The following is a 26,866-nucleotide window of genomic DNA, read 5'->3' on the forward strand; positions in this document are numbered from 1 at the left end:
GTGCATCTGAAGACAGCTACAGTGTACTTAGATATAATAATAAATAAATCTTTAAAAAAAAAAAGAAAGGAAAAAGAAAACACTTCACTGCCAGGTATTGTGGCACACACCTTTAATCCCAATACTCAGAAGGCAGAGAGACAGGCGAATCTTTGAATTTAAGGCCAGCCTGATCTACAGGATGAGTTCCAGGACCTTCAAGGCTGTTACACAGATAAACCTGTCTCGAAAAACCAAAATAAAAAGAAAGCACTTCATTGATTTTTTTCCCAAAATTAAAGATCTTTCTTTGCTTAAGCTAAATTTCCTCTGTGATAAAACATCATTCAACAGACCCTGATTGCTGAATGAGAACATTTAGAATAGTTGGTGAGAAGATTCAAATAATGTAAAGATATCCATTTTTAAAATTAAAAATCAGAACCTGGTGGGGAGGGGCAGAGAGGGCTGGCACAGGGGCTTAAAGCACTGCTTGTTTTAAAAACAAAAAAACAAAAACAAAAACAAAACCCCTGGGTTTGGATTCCAGAACGCACCTGGTGGTTCACAACCATCCACACCTACAGTTCCAGAGTATCCAACTTGCTCTTCTGACCTCTAAGGATGCCAAGCATAGAAATGTGTTTGAAAGAGATAGAGGTGTATATAGGTCATAGGTGGCCCTGGTGTCTTATCTCCAGCCATTGCAGGGAGGATGGAAGGGGGTGGCTACTGTGTGACACTTTAAATGTTTAATATATTTTGACTTGATGGATAAAAAGCAAGGCTAACAACCAAAGAGGGTAAGTGGAAGGATATCCATGTTATTATGATTGCTTTAAAGTGTTGAGATCAACTGGTCCTTTTCCCTTGAAAATGAGTTTAAAGTGATTTCCCAGTGAGCACTGTGACACCCCAGTGGAACACACTGTCACCACAGTGGAGCATGTGACATCACAGTGGAGCACTGTGACACTATAGTGGAGCACTCTGACCGTACAGTGGAGCACTGTGATGGCACAGTGCAGCACTGTGCCATCACAGTGGAGCAATGTTACATCACAGTGGAGCAATGTGACACCACAGTGGAACACTGTGACACCAGAGTGGAGCATTGTGACACTACAGTGCAGCACTCTGATAGCACAGTGGAGCACTGTGACATCACAGTAAGCACAGTGACAGCAGAGTGGTGCACTGTGACACCACAGGGTCTTCAGAAATAAGTTCTCATTTAGGGTACTGATTATGATATTAGGACATTCCCTCTCAAACAACTGGTAGGAGGGGCTACAGCGAAGCAGGTAAACAGGCCTCCTGACCTTATGGTCCTCAGACCACATACAGCACCCATGCATTTAAACCCTTCACCCGAACCAAAAAGAAAAAAAAAAGAAAAGAAACTAAGCCGGGCGTGGTGGCGCACTCCTTTAATTGCAGCACTTGGGAGGCAGGAGGCAGGTGGATTTCTGAGTTCGAGGCCAGCCTGGTCTACAAAGTGAGTGCCAGGATAGCCAGGGCTATAAAGAGAAACCCTGTCTCGAAAAACCAAGAAAGAAAGAAAGAAAGAAAGAAAGAAAGAAAGAAAGAAAGAAAGAAAGAAAGAAAGAAAGAAAGAAAGAAAGAAACCCTTGACCTGGGGCCTCCCAAAGAATACAAGTAGGGCAGGCTACATGGCTCAGGAGATATAGGTCCTTGATGCCAAGGCTGATGACCTGAGTTTGAGTCTCAGGACCCACAGGGGCTGGATATATGGCTTAGGGACTTAGAGCACTTGTGACTTTTGCAAAGAGCCTAGATTTGGTACCCAGAATGTACCTGAAGGCTCACGGGCATTTATAACTCCAGTTCCAGGGTGTCTGACTTGTTCTTGGAAAGAGAGAACTGACCTGCAAGTTGTCCTCTGACCGCCACATATGTGCTGTGATATACATACACACACACACACACAAATATAAGTAAGTTCATAAATAAATAAATGGCATAAGCTTTTTTCTTTTTTCTTTTTTTTGTTTTGTTTTGTTTTTTGTTTTGTTTTTATGAGACAGGGTTTCTCTGTGCACACACTCTGTAGACCAGGCTGGCCTCGAACTCAGAAATCTGCCTGCCTCTGCCTCCCAAGTGCTGGGATTACAGGTGTGCGCCACCACTGCCCGGCTGGCATAAGCATTTTTAAAGCAAAAATGCATACAATGATCTAACAGAGTTCTGAATGGTAAAATGGGGTGATAACAAGTGCCTGCCTTACTGAGTGTTCCACAAGGGACACAGGATAGCTCCAGGGCATGGGGTTCCACCTTCCGGGACCTAACACTCACCATATCCTTCTGTTTCTTTCCCAAACAGCCTGGGGGCAAAGGGAAGCGGCTTCCTGAGGTTTATTGCATTGTGAGCCGCCTGGGATGCTTCAGCCTCTTTTCAAAGGTGAGCACTTGCCCAGAGAGAGAGTGGGAGACAGGGCAAGCCCAGAGAGACCCAGGAAGCAGCACCCATCTTCAGGAGCACCCCATCTGCAGCAGCACCCATCCACAGCTGCAACCCACCTCCTGCTGCTTTTTTTAAATTATTTATTTATTTATTTCTTATGTATGCTCTGTATGCATGCAGGCCAGAAGAGGGCACCAGACCTCCTTATAGAGAGTTATGAGCCGCCATGTGGTTGCTGGGAATTGAACTCAGAACCTCTAGAAGAGCAGCCAGGGCTCTTAACCTCTGAGCCATCTCTCCAGCTCCATCTGTTGCTTTCAATCTTAGTATTTTACTCCCCATTTCTTTGCTCTCTCCTCATTTCTCCTTTTTTTTAAAAGATGTATTTATTTATTTTATATACATGAGTACACTGTAGCTGTACAGTTGTGAGCCATCATATGGCTGCTGGGAATTTGAATTCAGGACCTCTGCTCACTCCAGTCGACCCTGCTGTCTCTGGCCTAGAGATTTACTTATTATTATATGTAAGTACACTGTAGCTGTCTTCAGACACACCAGAAGAGGGCGTCAGATCCCATTACAGATGATTGTGAGCCATCATGTGGTTGCTGGGATTTGAACTCAGGACCTTCGGAAGAACAGTCAGTGCTCTTACCTGCTGAGCCATCTCTCCAGCCCCATCTCTTCGCTTCTTTTTTTTTTTCTTCCTTTTTCCAATTTTTTATTAGGTATTTTCTTCATTTACATTTCAAATGCTACCCCAAAAGTCCCCCATACCCTCCTCCCCCCATCTCTTCATTTCTTATCTGTGTCTCTCATCACTAGTTTAAGAAATGAGAGTTAGTGAAGGGTGTGTCCAGAGTGGCTCCTAGAAGAACTGGTATCCTGAAGAAGAAACAGACCCAGAGAAAAGAACAAAGGGGTCAGAGTTGAAGCTCAGTCCCTATTATGCACATAGCCGAGGAATAAAAAAATGTACGTGGATTAGTCAGCAAATCACAAGTCAAAGCAGCAGGAAGAGGCTGTGGCTTCCCTATTAATGAGTAGTGTGAAGTACAAAGCACGTGGTAAAAGGACCCAGAAGCCCCTGATAAGAACTTCAGGGCGTGGTGGTGCACACCTTTAATCCCAGCAGAGGCAGAGACAGACGGATTTCTGAGTTCGAGGCCAGCCTTGTCTACAAAGTGAGTTCCAGGACAGCCAGGGCTACACAGAAAAACCCTGTCTCAAAAAAAAAAAAAAGAAAAAAGAAAAAAGAACTTCAGGGCTCCCCCTAATTCTTTGGGGAGACTGTTACATATTTTTATTAATTCTTTGAGAATTCCATACATGTACATGTTTTTTGTCTGTTTTCGCTTTGGGTTTATTTTTAATCATATTCATCCCTCTTTCTCCCCCTAACTCCTCCTGAGACCCACCCCACCCCTACCTTCATGAAACCTTTATTGTTGTTTGTTTATTTGTTTATGATCAGGTCTCACTATGTAGCCCTAGCTGACCTGGAACTCCCTATGTAGCCCAGGCTAGCCTGGAAGTCACAGAGTTTTGCCTGCCTTTGCCTCCCAAGTGCTTTGATTAAAGACATGTGCCACTGTGCTGGCTTTTGTTGTTGTTTGTTGTTTTTAGGATTTATTTATTTTATTTTATTTTATGTATGTGGGGTTTTGTCATGCAATACCTGTGGAGGCCAGAAGAGGGTGTCAGGTTCCTTGGAGCTGGTGTTAAGGATAGTTGTGAGCCACCACGTGGGTGCTGAGAATCAAACTCAAATCTTCCAAAAGAGCAGTCAGTGCTCTTGACCAGCCCCCTTGTCTGTTAGTAGCTGTATATTCCGTGTGTGCCATCTATATATACACTCATGAGTATGGAGCCATCCACTGGACTGTGGTCAACATACAGGGGCCAGCCACATCTTTAAAGAAAACCAACTTGGGCTGGCGAAATGGCTCAGCAGTTATGAGCACTGACTGCTCTTCAGAAGGTCCTGAGTTCAAATCCCAGCTGGTGCGTCTGAAGATAGCTGCAGTGTACTTATGTATAATAATAAATAAATCTTTGGGCCGGAGCAAGCAAGGACTGAGCAAGCAGAGCTGACCTGAGCGAGTGGGGTTGACCAGAGTGAGCAGAGGTCCTAAACATTCAATTCCCAACAGCCATATGAAGGCTCACAACCATCTGTACAGCTACAGTGTACCCATATACATTAAATAAATAAATCTTTTTTAAAAAAAGAAAGAGAGAAAAGGGAAACCGACTTTATGCCCCTAAGAAGCCATCAGCTGTAGCCCCCATGAGCTCCCACACTCCATCCCCCCAATCCTTGAGCCACTCTGGCAGGTCCGCTGCACCAGAACTGAGCACACTGACTTCGGCAGAGCTGAGGTGCTTTTCTTATTCCCGTAGATCTTGGATGAGGTGGAAAAGAGGAGAGGAATCTCCCCTGCCCTCGTGCAGCCCCTCATGAGGAGCGTTATGGAAGCCCCTTTCCCAGCCCTGGGCAAAACCATCATTGTCAAGAACTTCCTGCCAGGCTCGGGGACTGAGGTAAGCTGTCGGATTCATTTCCTCTGCCAGGAGAGCAGGTGGTCCAGCCAGCCGCGTCCCCATGGCTGGAGAGGCTGTGTCTTTCAGCAGGGCATCCAGTTCAGTGGTCAGTCTTCACCCACCCTCAGTCCAGTCTGTCCAGCCTAGGCTCGGCCCCTGGGAGCAGCCAGCAAGAGCCATGCTGGACCACATGAGGTTTGTCCACAGACATGCACTGTGCCTCCTTGGCTTCCTTTCAAAGCTCAGTCAGTCATCAGTGTTATTTAGATCTATTCACATCTTGGGCCTGCATCACTTTCTAACTTTTCCAGTGAAGACTGTCTTGGGTGTACTTGATATCTACCCTAGGCTTCAAAGCCTGTCCTTGACCTGGTCAGGACCTGGGACCTGATGACAACATATGTTTTCCTCTCTCTTCACACCATTGATCCCTGAAAACATCAGAGCACTGGTCTCTTCCAGCCTTGGATCTCTGTTGGCAACCAGTTGCTTCTAGACACAGAAGAGATGAGGGTACATCCGGAGCAAACCAGATCAACCCAGTTGTCCAGTGCTGAGCAGTTGTTGGGAACCCAAAACCACCCCATCCGGGTGTAGTCAGCTGACCATGGAATTGTAGCTGAAGGTTAGGAGTGAGGGAGCCCCAGTGTGGGGAGAGTTCTCAGTGGGTGCTATGGTTGAGGAAAAGCTAGTCTCTACTCACGACACTGTGCCGAAGCCTGCTCTTTACAGAGAAACTTAGAAACTCACACATGCAACTTGTAATAAATCCAGGATCCCATCAGACAGTAAGGGAAAAGATGCTAAAACATAGCAAGCTTAAAAGCTAGGAAAACACACCGTAGTGACTGGAACTGCTAGACACGGTAGTGCACACCTTTAATCTCAGCCTCTGGAAGATGGAGGTAGGAGGATCAAGAGTTCAAGGCCATGGGGCTGGAGAGATGGTTCAGTGGTTAAGAGTGTTGGTTATTTTTCCAGAGGACCCAGCTTTGATTCCCAGCACCCACATGGTCACTCACGGGCATCTGTAGCTCCAGTTCTAGAAGCTCTGATGGCCTCTATGGGTGCTGCATTGCATGCTCATGGTGCGCACACACATGCAGGAGAAACTCCCATACACCATCCTGTCAAGCCAATGACTAGAGTGATCTCTGGAACCCATAGTAGAAGGGGGAACAGGCTCCTGAAAGTTGAATTCTGACCTTCATATATGTATGTGCCTTGGCATATGTGTTCCTGCACTCATACACACATCACAGACACAATTATAGATAGGTACATACATACATACATACATACATAGATAGTTCAAGACCACCGTAAGCTAAATTTGAAGCCAGTCTAGGCTACATGCTCAGGCCTAGGATTTACTCCTAGCAGAAACAAACCTTTAGAAGACAGGATTTCTTCCAGGTCTCTAAGACTAGGTCAGTTTTCATGTAAACCGTCCAAGGGGCATGCAGATACACTCTTCCAGGAGGAGTCTCCTACTATGGCCAAGGACCATGGACACTGCCATCCATTTTCCTTGTCCAAGCTCTCCTCAACCAAGCATGAGGTGCCTGCTTCTCTAACATACCTCCGTCCCCACTCCCATATTCCTTCCTTTCCCTTCCCTTTCCCATGCTAGTGGATCGCTTGTGCAAAGGCCACGGAGAGGCCTGCTGTGTACGCCCACCTTAGAAGTTCCTGTTCCCTGGCAGGTGATTGAGCTGTGCCGACCGCTGGACTCCCGGCTAGAGCACGTGGACTTTGAGTCTCTGTTCTCCTCTCTCAGCGTCCGACACTTGGTCAGTGTCTTTGCCTCCCTCCTTCTGGAAAGGAGAGTCATCTTCATCGCAGACAAACTCAGGTACCAACCTCTGCCACTTCTGACAATACCTGTAAATGATGCTTAGACTTAGACTCTCGGGGTGTAGATTGGATTCTGGGAGACAAGGATGACCTGGAGGCCTGTGAGGCTCACTCATGAGGTAAAGGGAGGTAGAACTGCGTGGTGCCCATGCCTCTCTGCTGTTTGGCCTGCTTTCCATGGATCTCACTGTGGGCTAGGCACTCTCTCCTATGAGAACGTGGACCTGCCCTCCAGAGTTCTAATTCTGTTGGGGGACCAAGAAGTAAGCAGACTATACCACACCATGTTGGGAGGGCTTGTTAGAGGCAGTGAGTTCGGGAGATAACAGAGGCCACTCCTCACCTTCGTGGAACAGCTGACTTGGTGCTAAGACTGAAAGCATGTGGGGCTGGCGAGATGGCTTAGTGGGTAAGAGCACTGACTGCTCTTCCAAAGGTCCAGAGTTCAAATCCCAGCAACCACATGGTGGCTCGCAACCACCCATAATGAGATCTGACTCCCTCTTCTGGTGTGTCTGAAGACAGCTACAGTGTTCTTACTTATAACAATAAATAAATCTTAAAAAAAAAAAGACTGAGAGCATGTCGCAGGGAGCTGTCTGTACAAAGGCAAGGATAGTAGAGACTGAACATGTCACCCTCAGGGACTGTGAGGCAGCTCCCTGATTGGAGTGGAGAACGAGCTTAGGCAGGAAGAGATGAGACAGAAGCAGAGAAGACAAGGTTCAACTCAGAGAAAGACCACAAGGCTAGGACTAGGTAGAAGATTACAGACTTACCCAAGACATCCCTTCCCTGTTTGTTATTAAGCTAAACCAAAAAAATCAAATACACACACACACACACTATCCCATCGGATGCCACCCAGGTCCCAGTGAACATATTCTCTGATTCTGAAGGCCACATCACAAATCAAAGAATGTCCAGAAGGAAATAAGAATTTGCATTGGTGGGCTGGAGAGATGGCTCAGAAACTAGAGCACTAGCTGTCCTTCCAGAGGTCCTGAGTTCAATTCCCAGCAAGCCATGGTGGCTCACAACCATCTGCCCTCTTCTGGCAGGCAGAATACTGTATACATAATGAGTGAGTAAATCTTGATTCTGGATTCTAGCAAAGGAATGGTTCCATCATTTTCATGATCTCAGCCCTTTAATTCCAGAACTCTGGAGGCAGAGGCCAGCAGATCTCTATGAGTTCAGGGTACCATGGACCACCTAGTAAGACCTAATCTCTAAAAACTAAACAAATGAAAACACTGAGGAGCACAGCAGATAAAGGAGCCTGCCATCAAGGTAGACAACCTGAGTTCAGTCCCCAGGGCCTACCCAGTGCAAGGAGAGAACCAACTCCCACAAAGCTGTCCTCTGATTTCCCTGTGTGTGTGTATGCATGCACACTCACACAATAAATGTATGGCTTTTAAAAAAAAAATTCTAAAACACTGACCTGGAGCTTTTTAGAACCACGGGAGACTATGTGAACCTGCCACTCCAGGAAAGGCCAACAAGGGGGCCACCAACAGCTAAAATAGTGGAGGCCATCTGGAAAGGAGGCACGCCAGGAGCTAACAAGAAGAGCAGTGCTGTCTGTGGTTTGGAGAGGAAATGACTGAGTTGCTGCAGAGAACAAAGAGGGGGATGGAGAATGAAAAGGACACCATGTTTCAACGTGGAACTCATCAGGGGGCTGGGGAGGGGTCAGCAATCCCGCCCTGTGCTCAGTGCATCCAACTGGTCACCTTTAGGATGCTCCTCTTTGGACCGTTGCCATTTGGCTATTCCCTGGCTGCCCCACCTCATGTCTGAGCTCTCTGTTCACTTTTAAATGTCACCATCATTGTTCCCTGTGCATTTCTGTCAGCTCAGGAAGCAGGCCCTGTCTTCAGCCTGCAGCTGGTGCTAGGAGCCGGGCAGCTCTCCAAGCTCCTGGGCACTGGGGAATTCACACAGAGAGCTCCCGATGTTGGGGCTAGAGATGTTGGGGCTCGAGCCCTGGAAGCCAGGGATGAGTAATAACCCTTTAGTGACCAGGATCAGATTTCATCAGCTCTGTGGTGACTATCTCCATGTTCTGGAGGGCCCACTCACCTTTCCCCAACAACCCCCATTCCCTTGGATTCAGGGAAGAGGGAAAAGATGGATTTCAGAAAGGCCTTGGCATAATGTGGAGACCAGCTAAATAAACCCAGCACCTGCCAGGAGTGGGGGTCGGACCCAGCCCCTCGGGGACTGCCTCAGGGGGTGAAGGTGTTAGACTAGGGAAGGCCAGACTGGAGAAGATGCCCACGACCATGAGAACAGCTGAAACTGAGCAGGCCAACCAAGCATCATGTACGCACTTTCTGGTCAGAGAACACTGAAAGGAAAGGTAGGAAGAGACAGGGAGGTAATGTCTAAAGGGCAGCTTGGGCTCAGGATATTAGAAAACTGGAGGAAACCTTCTACCCAACTGTCAAGAAAAGTATACAACCCACCTGCTCTCTCCTGGGCATATTTCTGAGAGGGCAGATTGCACGCTAGCCAACCCCTCTGAACAGATCCCCCTGCACCGGTGTGGGCTCCCCTGGGGCCTCAGCCCCGGAGGGCCTTCAGTCTTTTTCTCCTCACCTCACCTTCCATGACAGTCTGCTCTTGGAGTTGTGCTTTCTGTGAACAGCCTATGGTAGCAAAGAGGCACTACATTGCCCTCTGAGGCTTCAGCAAGCAGGCTGCAGAGGGCTACCCATTGCCCAGTGTGTGTTTCTTTTGCAGCAGGAATGTGGTGAAGTTTTATGCCTCCTCAGGCACTGGAAAGCTGCCTGACACTGGAGATAATGGGGGTTGGGGGGGAGGCTAGGAACTGCCGCGCAGTGGTGGTGGGGCTGACAGGACAGCCTCTGGGCCCTGTATCCACAGGAATGCAGGAAGTGTTTGCCAGGTAGGCCACGGGGACCCTTTGAGAGTCTGGTGGTGTAGGCTGCCTGTATTCCGGTGTGAGTCGGCTGAGGTAGACTGTCTTTGAGTTTCAGGTTGGTCTTGTCAACATAGCAAGAGCCTGTCTTGAAAAGGTTTGAGATTCTTTTCTCTTCCTTTGTGGCTACGGAAGCTAAGTATTTTCGTCTAGAACCTTCCTTCTCTTGGTGGCCTTTCCAACAGGGGCCCCAGTGGGTAGTGTGAGTAGGTTTCTCTGAGATCTGAAATGATCAGACTCCCTGGGCTAAGAGCCTCCAAGTCTCCTGGCACCATGTTCCATAAGATTCTCTGATTCGTAGGCCTGGTGGAAGGATCTATTCGTTTCTGATAGATGTATTGGGTAGTAGCCATGGGGAAATGAAGGTTCTCTGTCCAAGCCTTAACAAACAAGGGGCCGGGGAAGAGGCTGCATGTTTCTTGTTCTGGACGATTCTGAGAAGAAAATCATTAGCGTAAGTCCCAGCTGTTGCCTTCATCTGAGCCGCTCCTCTGCTGAGCACACACGGGTCCCAATCCTCTTCAGCTGATGGTGGAAGGGAGAATCTACCCTACCCCTCTTTCTTCCATGCCCCAGTCTCAGTGAGGCCACCGATCGGAGCATGAGAACACCATAGATGACAAACCCAGGGAGTGACCCTGTGGCATCTGTGGTGGACATTAGCTGCCCTCAGCACTTTCCTCCTACCCCACCCTGACCTCCTCCACCCCCCAGTGCATTTAGTTATCTTTGTTGAGAAGTCTGAGCACTGGAGAGAAACTCACTGGGAGTCGGGGACAGACACTCTGACTTACAGAAGGGTTTGAAGTTGAGCCAAAAACCTATCACATTTAAAATAACATGTTTGCTCTGTTTCATCTTTAGGGTGGACACTGAGTGTTTCTAAAGGTTCTGTCAAGCTCGAGCTTGACAGAGGGAAAGCAAAGAATGCTGTTATGATGGCCTGCTCTGTCTCCATAACAACCCAGATAAATATTGCCCTATACCAGTCTTCATTTTCTTTATGATAAATATTTTGTTTCTTATTTACTGGTATCAGCTCTAAAAACCTCCTGCAACTGTAGACCATGGCTGCACATAAGCATGTTTGTATAAAAGTTTTTGATGGCAGAGTGTTTAATATTTAATATTCTATCTTTTTCCCAGTGTAAGAAATCAGAAGCTGAAGGTCCGTCTCCCAGCTAATGAGTGGGATGTAGTGACCAAGTCTTGACAATGGTGTCTGAACCTTGGGTTTCACACACAAGTCACTACACAAATAGGTTCTGGTGTAGCTGTGTGTATTCATTCTTTTGTTCATTCCTCTATTTTATTTATTTATTTGAGTACACTGTAGCTATCTTCAGACACACACCAGAAAAGTGCATCAGATCCCACCACAGATGGTTCTGAGCCACCATGTGGTGGTGGCTGGGAATTGAACTCAGGACCTCTGGAAGAACATTTGGTGCTCTTAACCACTGAGCCATCTCAGCCCCTCTCCGTTCATTTTGACTCGGTTTCCATAGCTTCAGTGAGGTCCTGTATATCTTCTATACCCAACTGCACTCAACAGTGTTTGCCATCTCAGAAAACGAGTTTGTCCATGGCCTGCCTGCTGGCAATGGTGGTAGCCACCACTTTGCCACTCTGACACCCAAAATACTATACTTTTGCCCGTCCAGCAGGTTCTCCAAGTGGTTGACAAGAGTCTAAGAAAAGCTCTATGGAAAGAATTTTGAGAGCATGATAGTACATTGTAAAGTCATGGGCCAGGAAAAAAGGGTGATGGTGAAGTACTTGCCTAGCCTGTTAAAATTCTAGCTTCAGTTCCCAGCACTGAAAAGCAATTAGTAAATATCACTAGCTGGGGGTAGCTTGGATGGTAGAATGCTGGGCTAGTATGCTCTAACCCCTGAGTTCCAATCCCCGGCACCTAATAAAACCAGGCACAGGGGTCCACACCTGTAGCCCAGTACTCAGGAGGTAAACGCAGGAGAATGAGAAGGTCAGTTCTCATTACATAATTCGAGGCCCCCAGGACATATGAGATCCTGTCTCAGAGTGGGAGGGTACATTCTGAGTGAACTCCCTTGGTTTGTAAGATGAACACCAGGAGGATAGCTTTTGGAGCGCGGTTTAAAGGCTAACAAAGCAGTACATAATGCTCTTGTCCTCTAACCCATCACTAACTGTCCCTCGCTGGGACCCGTCCGTCCCAGCTCTTTCCTTGAAGTCAGTGCCCACCCATTTCACGCTGCCTCTGCCAGTCCTTCTGCTTCAGGACTGCCTTCAGTAGTTCGTGGACACCAGGGTTATCTCATAGTTCCGCCGAGTGCGATGTCACCATTGTTCCACGATCCAGGCGTGCTAACAAGCCTTACCATGATATACTTGACTCATTTTGTGGGTCAGGAGAAAGCTCCCATTTCTAGCCCCTGGATGTGTCGTCATACAGAGTCAGAGTGGGTGGCTGCTAAGGCTGGAGGGGACACTGGGACTCGTCTAGGCCGACTCATACCTACCGTAGGGGTAGAGCAGGCGACCTAAGATAGTGAAGGGCTCTTCCTGAAGTCACACAGAAGATAGCAGAACCAAACCCTTCGAGGGCCATGTGTGCCTTTTAAACTCAGTGACATGTTACTTGAGAGTTAAAGGTGCAGTCAGAGAAACTCGGCAGTCTTGCTTGGTGATACACTTTTGGGAGGTTTCATCATGAGCAGGACAACCTGAGTTTTAACCCTTCACTCCTGTTCTTGGAAATGGCGTGCAGCGGGAGAGCTGCCGTGTGTGTTGTTCTGTCTGGATACCTGCCTGCTCATCATCTGAGCTGCTCCTGGGTGTCTGATTCAGGAACCCAAGCACCCAGAACTGAAACGTTTCCAGATGTTAACTCTCACAAGCACATGCTGATGTTCTAGCACAATGCTTCAGCCCTTAGGAAACCACCACCCAATACTAAACGTCTCAGGCCTGACCTCCCTCTCTCACCTGCGTCCATCACTGAGCCCTCTGGCTCAGCCACCTTCCTACTGGGGCATTCTCTTCCCTCCCCCACTTCTGCACAATTGGTCACAGCTGTGGGAGCTTGGCAGTTCCTCCACCCCCACAGTAATGGAAGCCAGCTGTGAGACGGCTCTCCTTGGCCATCCTTCACAAATGCCTCTTCTGCAACAGCCAGTGCTCAGGGAGGCGCTTGGGCTCTGCCCCAGCTTCCTCCAAGAGTCCCCCTCAGGCTCTGTTTCCCCTTTCCCTGCAGCACCCACCCCCTGCCCCACCCATGCGTGCAGAATTCCATCAGCGCTTACTGCAACAATTGGAAAAACCGAAAGCTCTTCTTAGAGTCCTTCATTTCTTCTCTGCCACTTATGTTATAGGGAACAAGCAGCTACCACCGGTGTAATTACAGAATCCAGCCTTGCCTTTCCTTGGTGCCCAGAACAGAATTGTTTAAGGTAGCCAGCGAATGGACTGGAGCTAGAGGAATGAGGTCTCCAGCAGCTGCCTGCCTGTTGTACTGCTGGTTCTCTGTCCTCCCTCCCTCCTGTCTGGCTATGGAGGTGTTAATGATAACCAGGTATCGGGGTGTTTGATCCTCAGCTGTGATAAAGGCTCTGACCTTTAAACAGAGAAAAATCCTGAACACCCCTTTCAAGAAATAGCTCTGAGTAGCAGCCCCTACCTACTGTGTCCCAACTGTCACCCAACTGTGTCCTCCCCGGTTAGCCCCTGCAGAACTGAATACAGGGCTGGGATGTAGCGCGCTTGAGGCCCTGGGTTCATTCAGTCCCTGTGACTGTGAGGAAAAGAGAAATTTGAATATAGCGGATCTTGCGCTCAGCATCCTGATGGCGGAGTGTCTCTTTAATCCTCCTTCACCAGACCTGTGTACCTAGCATCCACATGGATTCATGGTGATTTTTTCCTAGCCTTGGTCCAACTATATTCTCAACTTCCCTTCCACCTGGTTTGCTGAAGTCCCTGATGGCAGCAGAGGGTTCTTAAAGGTGTCACAGAGTGCTATAGCAGGAGAGCCAGCCAGCCTTCTGGGGATGAGACTTGCAGGAAAAAGTCAGCTGCTCTTTTTTTCTGATTTGGGGAAAAGGTCAAGTAGGTTTCTTTTCCTACGGCAATGGCTGAGAAAGCACATGGGCTGTCCTCCCTGAGCCTCTGTCTCTGAGTCTCCTTCTGTCCCCTTCCTCTTTCCCTCTCTTCCAGCATCCCTCCCCGCTCCCTCGGGTGCTCCTTGACCCCCATACATTTGTGTCCTTGGGCTCACAATCCCTAGCTTCCCAAGTTTACCTTAAACTCCTTAGGGCTCAGTGTCTTTAGCTATAAAATTCAAAACCAGGTAAACCCAAAACCAGTTATGGTGCCATCCATAGCCTGACATCCCAGAACTCCGGAAGCTGACTCAGGAGGATCTCGGGTTTAGGGGCAGATTAAGCTGCAAGATGAGATGCTGCTGCTAAAGAAGAATGTGAGGGCTATCTCTAGGATTGCTTCCAGATCTAAGTCTTTTGATTCCTGGAGTCAAACGTGCTTCAGAGACTGGGTGTGGCAGTACATGTCTCCAATCCCACCAGCGTTCACTAAATCCCAGCACTGAGGGGTGGAGCCACAAGGATCAGGAACTCACAAAATCCACCTCAGCAACATAGTAAATCTGAGCCAGCCTAGGATCCCTGACACCCTTACTTTAAGAAAGGAAGGGAGGGAGGGAGGGGGCAGAGAGAGAGAGAGAGAGAGAGAGAGAGAGAGAGAGAGAGAGAGAGAGAGAAGGCCCTATGTTCAGTCCTTTGCACTGGCAGGTTAAAAAAGGAAACTAGCCGGGCGTGGTGGCGCATGCCTTTAATCCCAGCACTCGGGAGGCAGAGGCAGGCAGATTTCTGAGTTCGAGGCCAGCCTGGTCTACAAAGTGACAGCTATCAGAGAAACCCTGTCTCGAAAAAAACCAAAAAAAAAAAAAAAACAAAAAAAACTCGGGAGGCAGAGGCAGGCGGATTTCTGAATTCGAGGCCAGCCTGGTCTACAAAGTGAGCTCCAGGACAGCCAGAGCTATAAAGAGAAACCCTGTCTCGAAAAACCAAAAAAAAAAAAACAAAAACAAAAACAAAAAAAAAACAAAAAAAAAGGAAACTATTAACTTGAGATCTCTTGACAGTGTAAGGAGCTGTGGATGTAACTGGACTGGTAGAGCACCTGCCTATTACACACAAGACCCTGAACCTCCCTGACTCCCAGAATCTATAAATGGGGCATAGGGGTTAGACACAGATAAATATGGCTGTTCACAACATACCTATAATCCCAGCAACAAGAAGGTAGACGCCGGGTCATCTTGGCTGGTTATACAGAGAGGTCAAGGGCATCTTGAACTACTTGAGATGGTTCTTTAATATACAAGGACTTTTTCATGCAGTGCTAGGGGTGGAACCTGTGGCCTCAATGTAAAAGTCCTTCCCAGGGCTGAGTCAGTCCCTGAAGTCATTTCTTGTAGCACTGTGGAATGTGTTCTATGCGCCATGCTAGGGCCAAGGGATGTGATACCGTTTAAGGCTCTGATGGTTTTGAAACTTATTCTCTCATAAGTCTATGCTGTTTGAGTATCCTCTCCCCACAGCCCTCACCTCCCTCTCACCCCCATCTCCCACCCATTAGTGCCCTTTATCCCCCAGACACCTTAACTTCCACTTTTTTTTTTTTTTGGTTTTTCGAGACAGGGTTTCTCTGTATAGCCCTGGCTGTCCTGGAACTCACTCTGTAGACCAGGCTGGCCTCGAACTCAGAAATCTGCCTGCCTCTGCCTCCCGAGTGCTGGGATTAAAGGCGTGCACCACCACCGCCCGGCTACTTCCACTTTCATGTCACATATATACACAGGATTTTATGTGTCTATATAAAATCTAGGAACCAAAAGCAAAACATATTTGTCTTCTGATATTGGCTTAATTCTTTAATATTATTGCTTATCTCCAGTTGCATTCATTTTCCTGGAAAACACAACTTCATTCTATACAACACACTCACACACACAAATTAAAGGGGCTGGGGAGTTGGCTCAGTGATTAAGACAATTTTTGCTCTTATATAGGACCCAGGTTCATTTCCCAGAACCCCATGTAGCTAACAGCTGTCCATAAATCCTGTTCCAGAGGATCTGACCTCACTTCTGACCTGTGAGGGTACCAGAAACACATGATGCATAGGCACACATGCAGGCAGAACACACAAACACAGAAATACACATCTTTAATCTCAGCATTTGGGGAAGCAGAGACATTCGGATCTCTTGATTTGATCTACATAGTGAGTTCCAGGACAGCTAGGGCTACACAGAGAAACCCTGACTCAAGGAAAAACAAAACGAAAAAGAAAATGAAATGAGATTTACCACATTTTTCTTGTCCATTCTTCTGGTTTTGAACTCTGAGATTAGTTCCACAATTTAGTCCTTGTGAATAGCACCCAGAAGACATCAACGTGCAAACATCTCTATGAAAGGTTGGCTTGGAATCCTTTGGGTAAATGCATGCGAGTGGAACAGCCAGTAGAAGGGTGGAGCTATTGTTAGCTTTTTGAGGAAGCTCATATCAACTCCTATAGTAGGGGACCTGTCTACCAACAGTGTAAAAGCAGTGTCCCTTTGTCACATGCTTACAGCATTTGTTATTCACAGCATTTGTTATTTAGGCTCATTGTCTCGTTTTGTTTTTTGATGAGTTTTGTTTTTCGGTGTGTAATGGTTTTGTTCTGTTTTGTTTTGTTGTTGTTGTTGTTTTCCTTTGAAGCAGGGTTTCTCTATGTAGCTCTGGCTGTTCCAGAACTCAGTCTGTAGACCAGGCTGGCCTCCACTGCACAGAGACCTGCCTGCCTCTGCCTCCCAAGTGTTAAGATTAAAAGTGTGAGCACCACTGCGAGGCTTGTTTTATTGTTTGAAACAGGGTCATGTGTTCCTGGCTGTCTTGGAACTCACTGGTAGACCAGACTGTCCTGAAACCCACAGAGATCCTCTGTCTCCTGAGTGCTGAGATTAAAGATGTGTGCCGCTATGCTCAGCTGGTATTTGTTGTTAGTTTTCTGGTTTGTTTTTTGTTTTGTGTATTGTTTTTGTGTGTGTGTTAAAGTGCATGTGCATGTGCAGTGCACATGTGATTGTCAGAGGAAAACTCTCAGGAGCCTGTTGTCTCCCTTCATTGTGGCTTCTGGAAACCAACCTTGGGTCATCATCTTGTGTGGTAAGCGCGTTCACCGTTTTTTCCTATGACTGCCATTCTGACTGGGGGACGAGGAAATCTCGTGTGGTTTGACCTGCATTTCTCCAGTGGCTGGTGAAGCTGCTGAATGCTTTTTTCTTTTGTAGATGTGTTTGACTGTTTGTGCTGGTTTGAGAACCCTTTATTCTAACCAATGCCCCTTTGGGGTGACCCCGGTGCTCTTCCCTAGCCTCTGCTGTTGAAGCCCTGCCCTCACCCACACTGAGCCAGCCTTTTCTCTCTGTCTGTCCCTCCTGCAGCACTCTGTCCAAATGCTGCCACGCGATGGTGGCGCTCATCTACCCCTTCAGCTGGCAGCACACCTACATCCCGGTGCTACCGCCCGCCATGATCGACATAGTGTGCTCGCCCACGCCCTTCCTTATCGGGCTGCTCTCCAGCTCGCTGCCTCTGCTCAGGGAGCTGCCACTCGAAGAGGTGAGCCAAGGAGCCCTGCAGCCTGATTCCTAGGGCCACACGGGGAGCAGGGGAGTGCTGGGCAGGCAGGAGTGGGAAGATGCCAGGGCATGCTCTGTGGCAGGTCCTTCCCAGAGTCTCTCCTCAGTCATTCCCCCTCTGAATGGCATGGCCTGTATAAGCAGCCAGTTAGAAGCCCTGACATCAGACATAGCCATCTGCCCCATCTTCCTGTCCCCCTACACTGGGCAGAGAAAGCAGTAGTTGAAATATGTGCTGAACTGATGACAGAGTAGGCAAGAGCTTAGCTATAATATTAAAATAAATAAGTAACCACAGGGCGTGACTGGCAAGATGGTTCAGTGCCAGGCCTGATGAGCTGAGTGCAATCCTCTGAGAGGCGCATGCTGAAGAGAGAACACTGGCTCTTGAAAGTTGTGCTCTTGACTTCCACGTGCATGCTGCGGTGTATACACACACACACACACACACACACACACACTAAAGCAAGGATGTAGGTGTCACCCTCCTGCACCCCAGCACCCACCAAGCAAGGTAGGAGGATCGCTTGTTTGAGGTCAGCCTGGCCTACACAACAAAACACTGCAAAATAAACCACATTGTTGTGATAACAGCAAGTGCAGGGAGTTTGCATGTGGTGCGCCTGCAATCCCCTTTAACTAGGGTCTGACCTGCCCTGTGTCAGGGGACCCCAGGAGTCACCTGTGTCAGGGGACCCCAGGAGTCAAGGGTAGGAAATAGCAACCAGATTCTGCTGTTTGGCCTTGAACTTGGTAAGGATGCTACTCCGTCGCCCATCTGCCCTCGGTCATCCCAGGGCTGGGGTTGCCGGTCCTTTGATTGTGTGAAGGCAAGGGGTTTATGTGGCTCTCAGCACAGCATAGCCTGTTTCCAACTATGGCAGGCAGGCCATCCAACCCCTCCTCTTCCTCTATCATAGTCAGCTACCTATGGGTCTGCATAAGGGTCCACCCTCAGAAGCAACAGGTAAGTCATTTGCCCATTTGCTGGTCTTATATATCAACCCACTGAAGAGAGAGTGCTCCCTCCCACAAACTGCAACTAATGAAGCCACACAGCCTGTAGCCTGACAATGTTCCCCAGACCCCACACCTCTTCCCTCTGAAGAACTAGCAAGTTCAGTGGCTCTCTCAGGGATAAAAGGGTAAATCCCCTGTGTGGAGAGGGGCAGATTAGCAACTTTTGTCCCACCTCTGTAACCCATAAACAAACCAACAACAGAGAAGCCCTGTGTGTTCTAGCCTTCAGTACTAGCTTGGTCCACTCCCCCATTCCCTGTCAGAACACAGACACACTCTTCCACCTCCAGTGTTGAGGAGGAAGAAGACGACACATCCATCTTTAACCCAGAAGCCCTAGTGACAATACTCATCCCCTTCTTCTGCCTTGCAGGTTCTTGTGGTCGATCTCATTAATGATCGGTTCCTCAGGCAGGTGAGTAGAAACCCAGCTCTGCCTGCTGCTCCTGTGCCTTCCCTTCTTCCAGCTCCAGGAAGGCTCTGTAGCAGGCCTGGTCCTGCTGGCTCAGCTGGACAACGGATCCAGCCCAGGCCAAGGCCAACCAAGGATGGGGCAGACAAGAGGAAGGCCTTAGCAAAGATTGCTTTTCACCTGTACAAGCATCAACCAGTTATTTATCAGGACACAGGCTTGAGAGATGGCTTAGCAGTGAAGACTTCACACCGCTTGTATGAATGCTTGAAGAATTCAAGGTTTTTCCTTAGTACCCATGTCAGGCCACTCACAACCACCTCTAACTTCAGCTTCAAAGGACTCCACAGCTCTGGCCTCTCCTGTCACTGTGCACTGCACTCACATGCACAGGCCTCCACATGGACATACACTTACACATGATTTTAAAATATAAAGCTTAATTATTTTAATGGGGGAGAGGGAGAGCAGAAGAGCCGACTGGGCATTAAGAGCACTTGCTGCTCTTGCAGAGGACCAGGGTCAGTTCCCAACAAAAGCATTCATACACATAAAGTTAAAATAATTTTCAATTAAAAAAAAAAAAAAGCCGGGCGTGGTGGCGCACACCTTTAGTCCCAGTACTCGGGAGGCAGGGGCAAGCGGATTTCTGAGTTCAAGGCCAGCCTGGTCTACAAAGTGAGTTCCAGGACAGCCAGGGCTATACAGAGAAACCCTGTCTTGAAAAACCAACATATATATATATATATATATATATATATATATATATATATATATATATATATATATATATGTTAATTATTTTAATGGGGGAGAGGGAGAGCAGAAGAGCCGACTGGGCATTAAGAGCACTGGCTGCTCTTGCAGAGGACCAGGGTCAGTTCCCAACAAAAGCATTCATACACATAAAGTTAAAATAATTTTCAATTAAAAAAAAAAAATATATATATATATATATATCTTTTTAAAAACTAAAAAGAAAGAAGGAAGGAGAGAAAAGGAAGGAGGAAGAAAGAGAGAGAAAAGGAAAGAATGAATGAATGAATCCAGGCACGTCTGGGCACGGTGTTGCCTCCCAGTAATCCTTCTACTTGGGAAGGAGGAGGTAGAAGGATTGCCTTGAATTTAAAGCCAGCTGGGCCACACTGGGATACTGATACTGGGCCAGCCTAGGTTATAGAGACCTTTAGGAAAAAAAATCATAAAGAAGTAGAAATGCAAAATGATGTGTTTTATTTATTATTTTGCTGTCTTTTGTTTTAGTCTGGTGTTTTGCTTGGCTTTGTCTCTGCTTGTTTTGGTGCTGGACATAGATCCCTGGCTTGCACATGCTAGACAACAAACTCTACCATGGGGTAGCATTCCCCAGTCCAAGTCTATTTTTTTCTGTCCTCCCAAAAAACAGATTGATAAGAAAACCTACCAAAACATTGGTGCTTGTCTTGGGAGACTGGAAACAGGTGGAATGGTTTAAACGTTGTTTACAGATATTCATGATGGAGGTGATGGTGCTGGCAGTGGTTGTTTTGTTTAACTTCACCTTTTGAGCCAGGGTCTCACTCTGGGAATTAAACTCCCCACTCTAGATTACTGGTGTCACAGTCCTTCAACACCATGCACTTCGACCTGCTTTCTGTACTGATCTGAAAGTATTTCCATACCCAAGAAACTAATACACTTTTATTTTTGGCTGAGAGGTTATATTGCCTGGCACCGCCAGCTCCACCATTGTTCCAATGCAGCTTCGCCTCACACTGTCCACGTCCCTGGCCAGGTCTCTCAATGAGTGCTGGCCTCCCTTCGTGTGAGGGTAGCAAGAAGCAGCTGTTGCCACCACTGAACACTTTTACAAGAGAGCTGCATGGACTTAAGTCTCTAAGATGAAGCTCACACTGACAGGCAAGCCCATCTTACAAATGAACGCAAGGAGGCTCTTGCAACTTGTAAAAGCTAGAGTGGAGATTTGAACCTGAAATCTGTGCTTCTTCACAGCTTTTCTACTACGTTAGGAGCTGAGGGCCGATAAGATGACTCAGTGGGTAAAGCCACAGACTCTGATGGCCTGAGTTCAATTCTCAGGACCCACATGGTGGAACAAGAGAAGTACACACACACTAAGTACTGAGTACTTTCAGGGGCTGGAGAGATGGCTCTGTGGTTAAGAGCACTGACTGCTCTTCCTGAGGTTCTCAGCAACCACATGGTGGCTCACAACCATCTGTAATAGGATCTGATGCCCTCTTCTGGTGTGTGTGAAAACAGCTACAGTGTACTCATATAAATATAATAAATCTTTTTTTTTTAAATCTGCTGGATTAGCCAGGCAGTGATGGCATGCACCTTTAATCCCAGCACTTGGGAGGCAGAGGCAACCAGATCTCTCTGAGTTCAAACCTAGCCTTGGTCTACAGAGCAAGTTCCAGGACAACCAGGGATACACAGAGAAACCCAGTCTCAGGAGGCAGAGGCAGGGGGATCTCTATGAGTTTGAGACCAGCCTGGTCTACATGGTGAGCCCCAGACCAGCCAGCGTTACAATGTGAGGCCTTGTTTCAAAAATCCAAAGTTTAAACTGTGAGCTCAGCTGCCTGCCCAGGGATGTGGCCCGCACACACCTTGTTAGGTGTAGCTGCGCCCACTGCGTCTCCTGCCTTTCAGATGGAGGACGAGGATTCCATTCTGCCCCGGAAGCTTCAGGTTGCCCTGGAACACATTCTGGAGCAGAGGAATGACCTGGCCTGTGACCAGGATGGAGGCCCGCTGGACTGTGTGCACGGTAAATGCCAGGGCCTTGGAACAACTGGCCAATGGCTGACTGAGAAAGTAGGGTTACGAGGAGAGAGTAGGGTTCAACCTGTCACCTGGATTTCATTCCAACAATAATCAGGGACTTCCCTTTTCCTCCGTTTAGGTTCTAAAATACCTCTAAAAGAGAGAAAAAGAAACTTTCAGTGCCTTTTCTCTTGGAAGGTCCCGGGTAGCTGTGGAGGGTAGCTGAGATCAGTACCTGACCAGGGCGCCGGTCTACCAACTTCCCTCACTGTCTCGGCCTTTTTGTGCCCCTTGCTCAGGCCCTGAGTCCAGTTCCTTGAGTGAGGTGGTGTCCGAAGCCTTTGTCCGCTTTTTTGTGGAGATTGTGGGCCACTACCCCCTGTTCCTGACATCGGGCGAGGAGAGAAGCCTGCAGCGAGAGGCCTTCAGAAAAGCTGTCTCCTCTAAGAGCCTCCGGCGCTTCCTGGAGGTCTTCATGGAGACCCAGACGTTCCGTGGCTTCATCCAAGAGAGGGAACTACGCAGGCAAGATGCCAAAGGTTAGGACAGCACACAGACCTTACAGGGGCAGCGAGGCAGAGGTGTCTAAGGCTCTAAGTGGCTGAGGAGCAGGGGGAAGTCACAACAGTATGAGGGAGGCACCAGCCCAGCCTATTCTGTCCATTGTCCCGGCTGGGCATTCTGGGAGTCTAAAATCTAAAAATGCTGGTAAAGGCTGGTTTGATGGGAGCTAAAGCTGGAAAGGGAAGGCCTTACCTTTGCAGCATGGCTATACAAAGGCCAGAAGCTTCCAGAGGAGCAGCTGGCCCGGGCCTGGGATTTCTCTGGTGCTTTGAACTCAGCTAGAAGCCCTGACTGAACTCCCACGGCAGCCACCAGCATAGGAAAGACAGGCAGCCATACTTGAGGCCGTCCTGATGAGGATTTCCTCCGGACAAGAGAAATGTGTTTAGAGGGTGTGAGAGAGCCGGCCTCCTTCAGGGCTTGCTTCTCCTCAGAAGAGTGGCCAGCTGCATGTAGTCAGGTTGACAGGTCACTGTTGGTGAGTGAGGAAGCAGGAATGAGATGGAGTCTCATGTGTGAGCGGACTTTACGGCTTCCCACAGACAGCTATTATACAAGGTGGGGCAATTATAAAGACAGTAAAAACCCTTATAAACCCCAGGCTTGAAAGCATATTTATAGGCACAGCTGCGCCTCAGAAGCAAGGCTTCCCGAGCTATCAAGGAAGAAGGTCAGTGAAGAAGCACAAAGGCAGGCACCTAACATATCCTGGGTATTTCTCCTCACCAGGTCTGTTTGAAATCCGAGCCCAGGAGTACCTGGAAACCCTGCCCAGCGGAGAGCACAGCGGAGTCAATAAATTCCTCAAGGGACTGGGTAAGGCCGGGTCCCTGTCTCCTGCTTCAGCTCTAAACCATCTTTCCTGGAGTCTTCACTACTTCTTTCCACAAGAGCCAGGAATGGTACAGGGTGGACTGTCTACCTCTCTTAGTCTGTCCCTGGGGACTAGGGTGACCTCACTGACATTCTTGCCACCATCTTCTGAACCCCCAAGTTTTGTGGGAACCAACAGAGGCAGCATGCCCCGGGCGAGGCAGGGAGTACCTTAACCCGGGTAGGACTCCTCCCAACCTCAGAATGCCTCTGAGCAAAAAAGAATCATCAAGAGGCTGGGCATGCCTTTATTCCCAGCACTTGGGAGGCAGAGGCAGGCGGATTTCTGAGTTTGAAGCCAGCCTGGTCTACAGAGTGAGTTCCAGGACAGTTCTACACAGAGAAACCCTGTCTCAAAAAACCAAAAAAAAAAAAAAAAAAAAAATCATCAGGACTCCAGTTTAATCAGCAAAAAAGGTCCTTACAGTGCACACTGCGCTCCAGGGTAAACCCTGGAGGTGGAGGAGGAAGATCAGGAGCGGTGTGACCCAGCCAGCAAGACATCACAGCATGTGGCACCCAAGCCTAAGTCCAGTCAGTCCGCAGAACCCACATAAAGGGGGGAGGAGGGAACTGAGTCCACAAAGTTGTCCTCTGGCTCCACAGCCTGCTGAGACACACACTTTCCTGTGCGCCCCCTCCCTCCCCTCCCCCCTGTTAAAATGTTCTCACTTTCTTTTTTAGGCAATAAAATGAAGTTTCTCCACAAGAAATAACCCTCATCTTGGCTCAAGGGAAAACCTCCTCCCTAGCGCCCCAGTCTCCCCAGGATGGACCCCTTAGCTGGGCAGGTGACACGCGCTCCCAACAGCTCCGGAAGGGACCAGCCAGCATGCTGCAGACTGTTGTTACTGTGGTTAGTTGCTTCTGGGACCTTTAAATCTTAGATATTAAAAGAGAAGAAGGAGGAGGAAAGTGTTTGGCTCTTCCTTCATTCAGCTCTCCTGCCCCATCTCATCGCCTCTGGGCCAGCTCATTGACTCTGTGGAGCCAGGAGATAGGAAGCGCGGCAGCCACAGAAGCTACTTCTGCCTAAGCCACTGCTTCTTCCGGACTGGTCTATGACGCCACCTGGTGGCAGAGACTGGACTTTACTGTTCTTGACTACATTTTCTTTTTTTTCTCCTAGAAGCCATATAGCTCCATTCATGCCCCAAAAGTCTGTGGCTTTTAGAGGGACACATAAAAAAACAGGAAATCTTGTTAACTGGTAATAAAATGTTCTAAGGTTCCTGAAGTTTCTATTTCCTGTGGCCCAACCATGACACTTAGGCCACTGCTGTGAACCTGTTCCTCTTGACCAACAAAGCTGGGAGAGTTTTCTGTACTTGCTGCTCTTTAATGAGAGAGAGGACCCGCATCAGCTGACCTGTGGGGCCAGTGAGAGTCTGCAGGAGTCCTGTGTGCAGCAAAGGGAGGTTCTCGGGCTGGCCTCGGGGCTGCCACCCCGATACTGCTGGGCCCCTGTGATTGCCACCAAAAACTGACTACATCTGGATTGCCTGTGACCTGGGCAGGATTGATAGGGGTGTGTGGCTGGGGTGTTGGGGGGAGCCAGAGAAAGCAGGTGAGCACAGCACGGGGGCTCAGGGACCGATTCCACACAAGCTCTTAGGCTTAGGAAACTTTCTGATAACAATATTCTGTGTATTTTTATATTGCCCCCAAGTGATCACAGTATTTTGGAATATACGTTCTTTTCTAACTTATTTTATATTATACTGTTTTACTTAAGAACTTCAGGTGAATGAATAAATAAGTATATCTTTATCAACATTCCTAGTGAGTGTATAATATTCTATTTTATTGATGTTTTTGTATTTGACTTAAACAAAACCTAAAATAAAATTGGGGGGATGTGCTGGGCGGTGGTGGCGCACGCCTTTAATCCCAGCACTTGGGAGGCAGAGGCAGGTGGATTTCTTAGTTCGAGGCCAGCCAGGACTACACAGAAAAACCCTGTCTCAAAAAACAAACAATGGGTAGGGAAGTGGGGGGCGCTATGGGGGACTTTTGGGATAGCATTGGAAATGTAACTGAGGAAAATATGTAATAAAAATATTAAAAATTAAAAAAAGAAAGTAATAACAAAAAAAAAACAAACAAACAAAAATTGGGGGAATGTGCTAGGCTATTTGTATGAAGAGGCTTTTCTCTTTTCTTTCCTTTTTTTTTTTTTTTTTTTTTGGTTTTTCGAGACAGGGTTTCTCTGTATAGCGCTGGCTATCCTGGAACTCAGTCTGTAGACCAGGCTGGCCTCAAACTCAGAAATTCGCCTGCCTCTGTCTCACAAGTGTTGGGATTAAAGGTGTGCACCCCCTGCCACACTGAAGAGGCTTTTTTTCAGTTGTCTTTATTTTAAAAGAGGGAGACACACTGCATGTGTAAAGAAGGCTCAGGCCAGGGAGATGGTGCCGCCACTGGTGAACGCTGCCTAGGAGACACATGAAGGTGGAAGGGAGCCAACTCCAGCAAGCTGTCTGTGAAATGCACGCCCCTATACAGACACCCCTATACAGACGCCCCTATACAGACCCACAACACAGGTTTTTGTTTGCTTGCTTGTTTGTTTGTTTGTTTTTAATGCTTTAAAGGATTGGTGATTTTATTTTTAATGTTCATAAAATAGGAATGGCAAGATTCTTATCCCATTAAGACACTTGCCACCACCAAGCCTGACCACCTGAAGTCAATCCCCAGGCCCTACAAGGTGCAAGAAGAGTACCAGCTCCCACAAGATGGCCTGACCTCCAGACATGTCATGCCCTGTGCTTGCACACACATGTGAACACGCAGTAAATGAAGTAAAACTTTTAAATGGAGCCAGGCAGCGGTGGTGCTGTTTCGCTGCCAGGCATTTGGTACGCACCTTTAATCCCAGCACTAGGGCAGAGCAGGCAGATCTTGGAATTCAAGGCCAGCCTGGTCTGTAGAGCAAGTTCTAGGACAGCCAGGGCTACACAGAGAAATCCTGTTTCAAAAAACCAAATTAATAATAATAAGGTTTTTTTGTCTGTCCTAGTGGTCTGTGCCCTTAGTCCCAGCACTCAGGAAACAGAGGCAAGCAGATCTGAGTTCCAGGCCAGTGTGATCTACAAAGCACATTCTAGGACAGCCTGGGCTGCATACAGAGACCCTGCCTCAAAATAAATAAGGTGTCTTTTTGTGTCCCTGTAAATCATGTTTACTGCTATGTCTCCAGTCTTCCCTCTCCTATTTGACACCACAGCATGTACTGCCAGGCGTGGTGGCTCAAGCTTAAAATTCCAGCCCTCTGGAGACTGAGACAGGAGGATTGCCATACAATACAGTGAAACACACTTTTTAAAAAATACACACAGACACACACACACACACCCCAAAAAGCAGGATGAAGGCTAGGGGAAGGGGGAAAGGCCTAGTTAATAAATCACTTACTGTGCTAGCCTGAGAACAGTTAGTTCAGTCCACACAACCCATGCTTTAAAAGGTAAGCGGTAGCCGGGCATGGTGGCGCATGCCTTTAATCCCAGCACTTGGGAGGCAGAGGCAGGCAGATTTCTGTGTTCGAGGCCAGCCTGGACTACAAAGTGAGTTTCGGGACAGCCAGGGCTATACAGAGAAACCCTGCCTTAAACAAAAACAAAAACAAAACAAAAAAAAAAAGGTAAGCGTTATGAATTGTAGTTGTAATTTCAGCACTGGCGAAGTAGAGACAGGCGGATTCTACTGCCTCGAGTGGCCAGCCGAGCTAATAGGTGAGCCTCAAGCCAATAAAGAGATCATGTTGTCC

At 47.9% G+C, this 26,866-nt stretch overlaps 1 protein-coding gene across 3 annotated transcripts in view; it reads left to right on the plus strand.

Moving 5' to 3' along the window:
• Nucleotides 1-24,325, plus strand: part of Dennd2a (DENN domain containing 2A) — a 95,205-nt gene extending 70,880 nt beyond the window's left edge. For all 3 annotated transcript variants that reach the window (XM_029478945.2, XM_085840678.1, XM_085840679.1), the window contains exons 11-19: nt 2,326-2,403; nt 4,813-4,953; nt 6,660-6,808; nt 17,256-17,433; nt 18,847-18,888; nt 21,544-21,661; nt 21,957-22,196; nt 22,951-23,037; nt 23,779-24,325. In XM_029478945.2, the coding sequence (XP_029334805.1) occupies nt 2,326-2,403; nt 4,813-4,953; nt 6,660-6,808; nt 17,256-17,433; nt 18,847-18,888; nt 21,544-21,661; nt 21,957-22,196; nt 22,951-23,037; nt 23,779-23,810 (1,065 nt within the window). In that variant the 3' untranslated portion in view covers nt 23,811-24,325. The remainder of the gene's footprint in view (nt 1-2,325; nt 2,404-4,812; nt 4,954-6,659; nt 6,809-17,255; nt 17,434-18,846; nt 18,889-21,543; nt 21,662-21,956; nt 22,197-22,950; nt 23,038-23,778) is intronic.
• Nucleotides 24,326-26,866: the final 2,541 nt, after the last annotated feature.

The sequence above is a fragment of the Mus caroli genome, unplaced genomic scaffold (assembly GCF_978045245.1).
Source record: "Mus caroli unplaced genomic scaffold, Mus_caroli_1 scaffold_7, whole genome shotgun sequence".
Classification (NCBI taxonomy): Eukaryota; Metazoa; Chordata; class Mammalia; order Rodentia; family Muridae; genus Mus; species Mus caroli.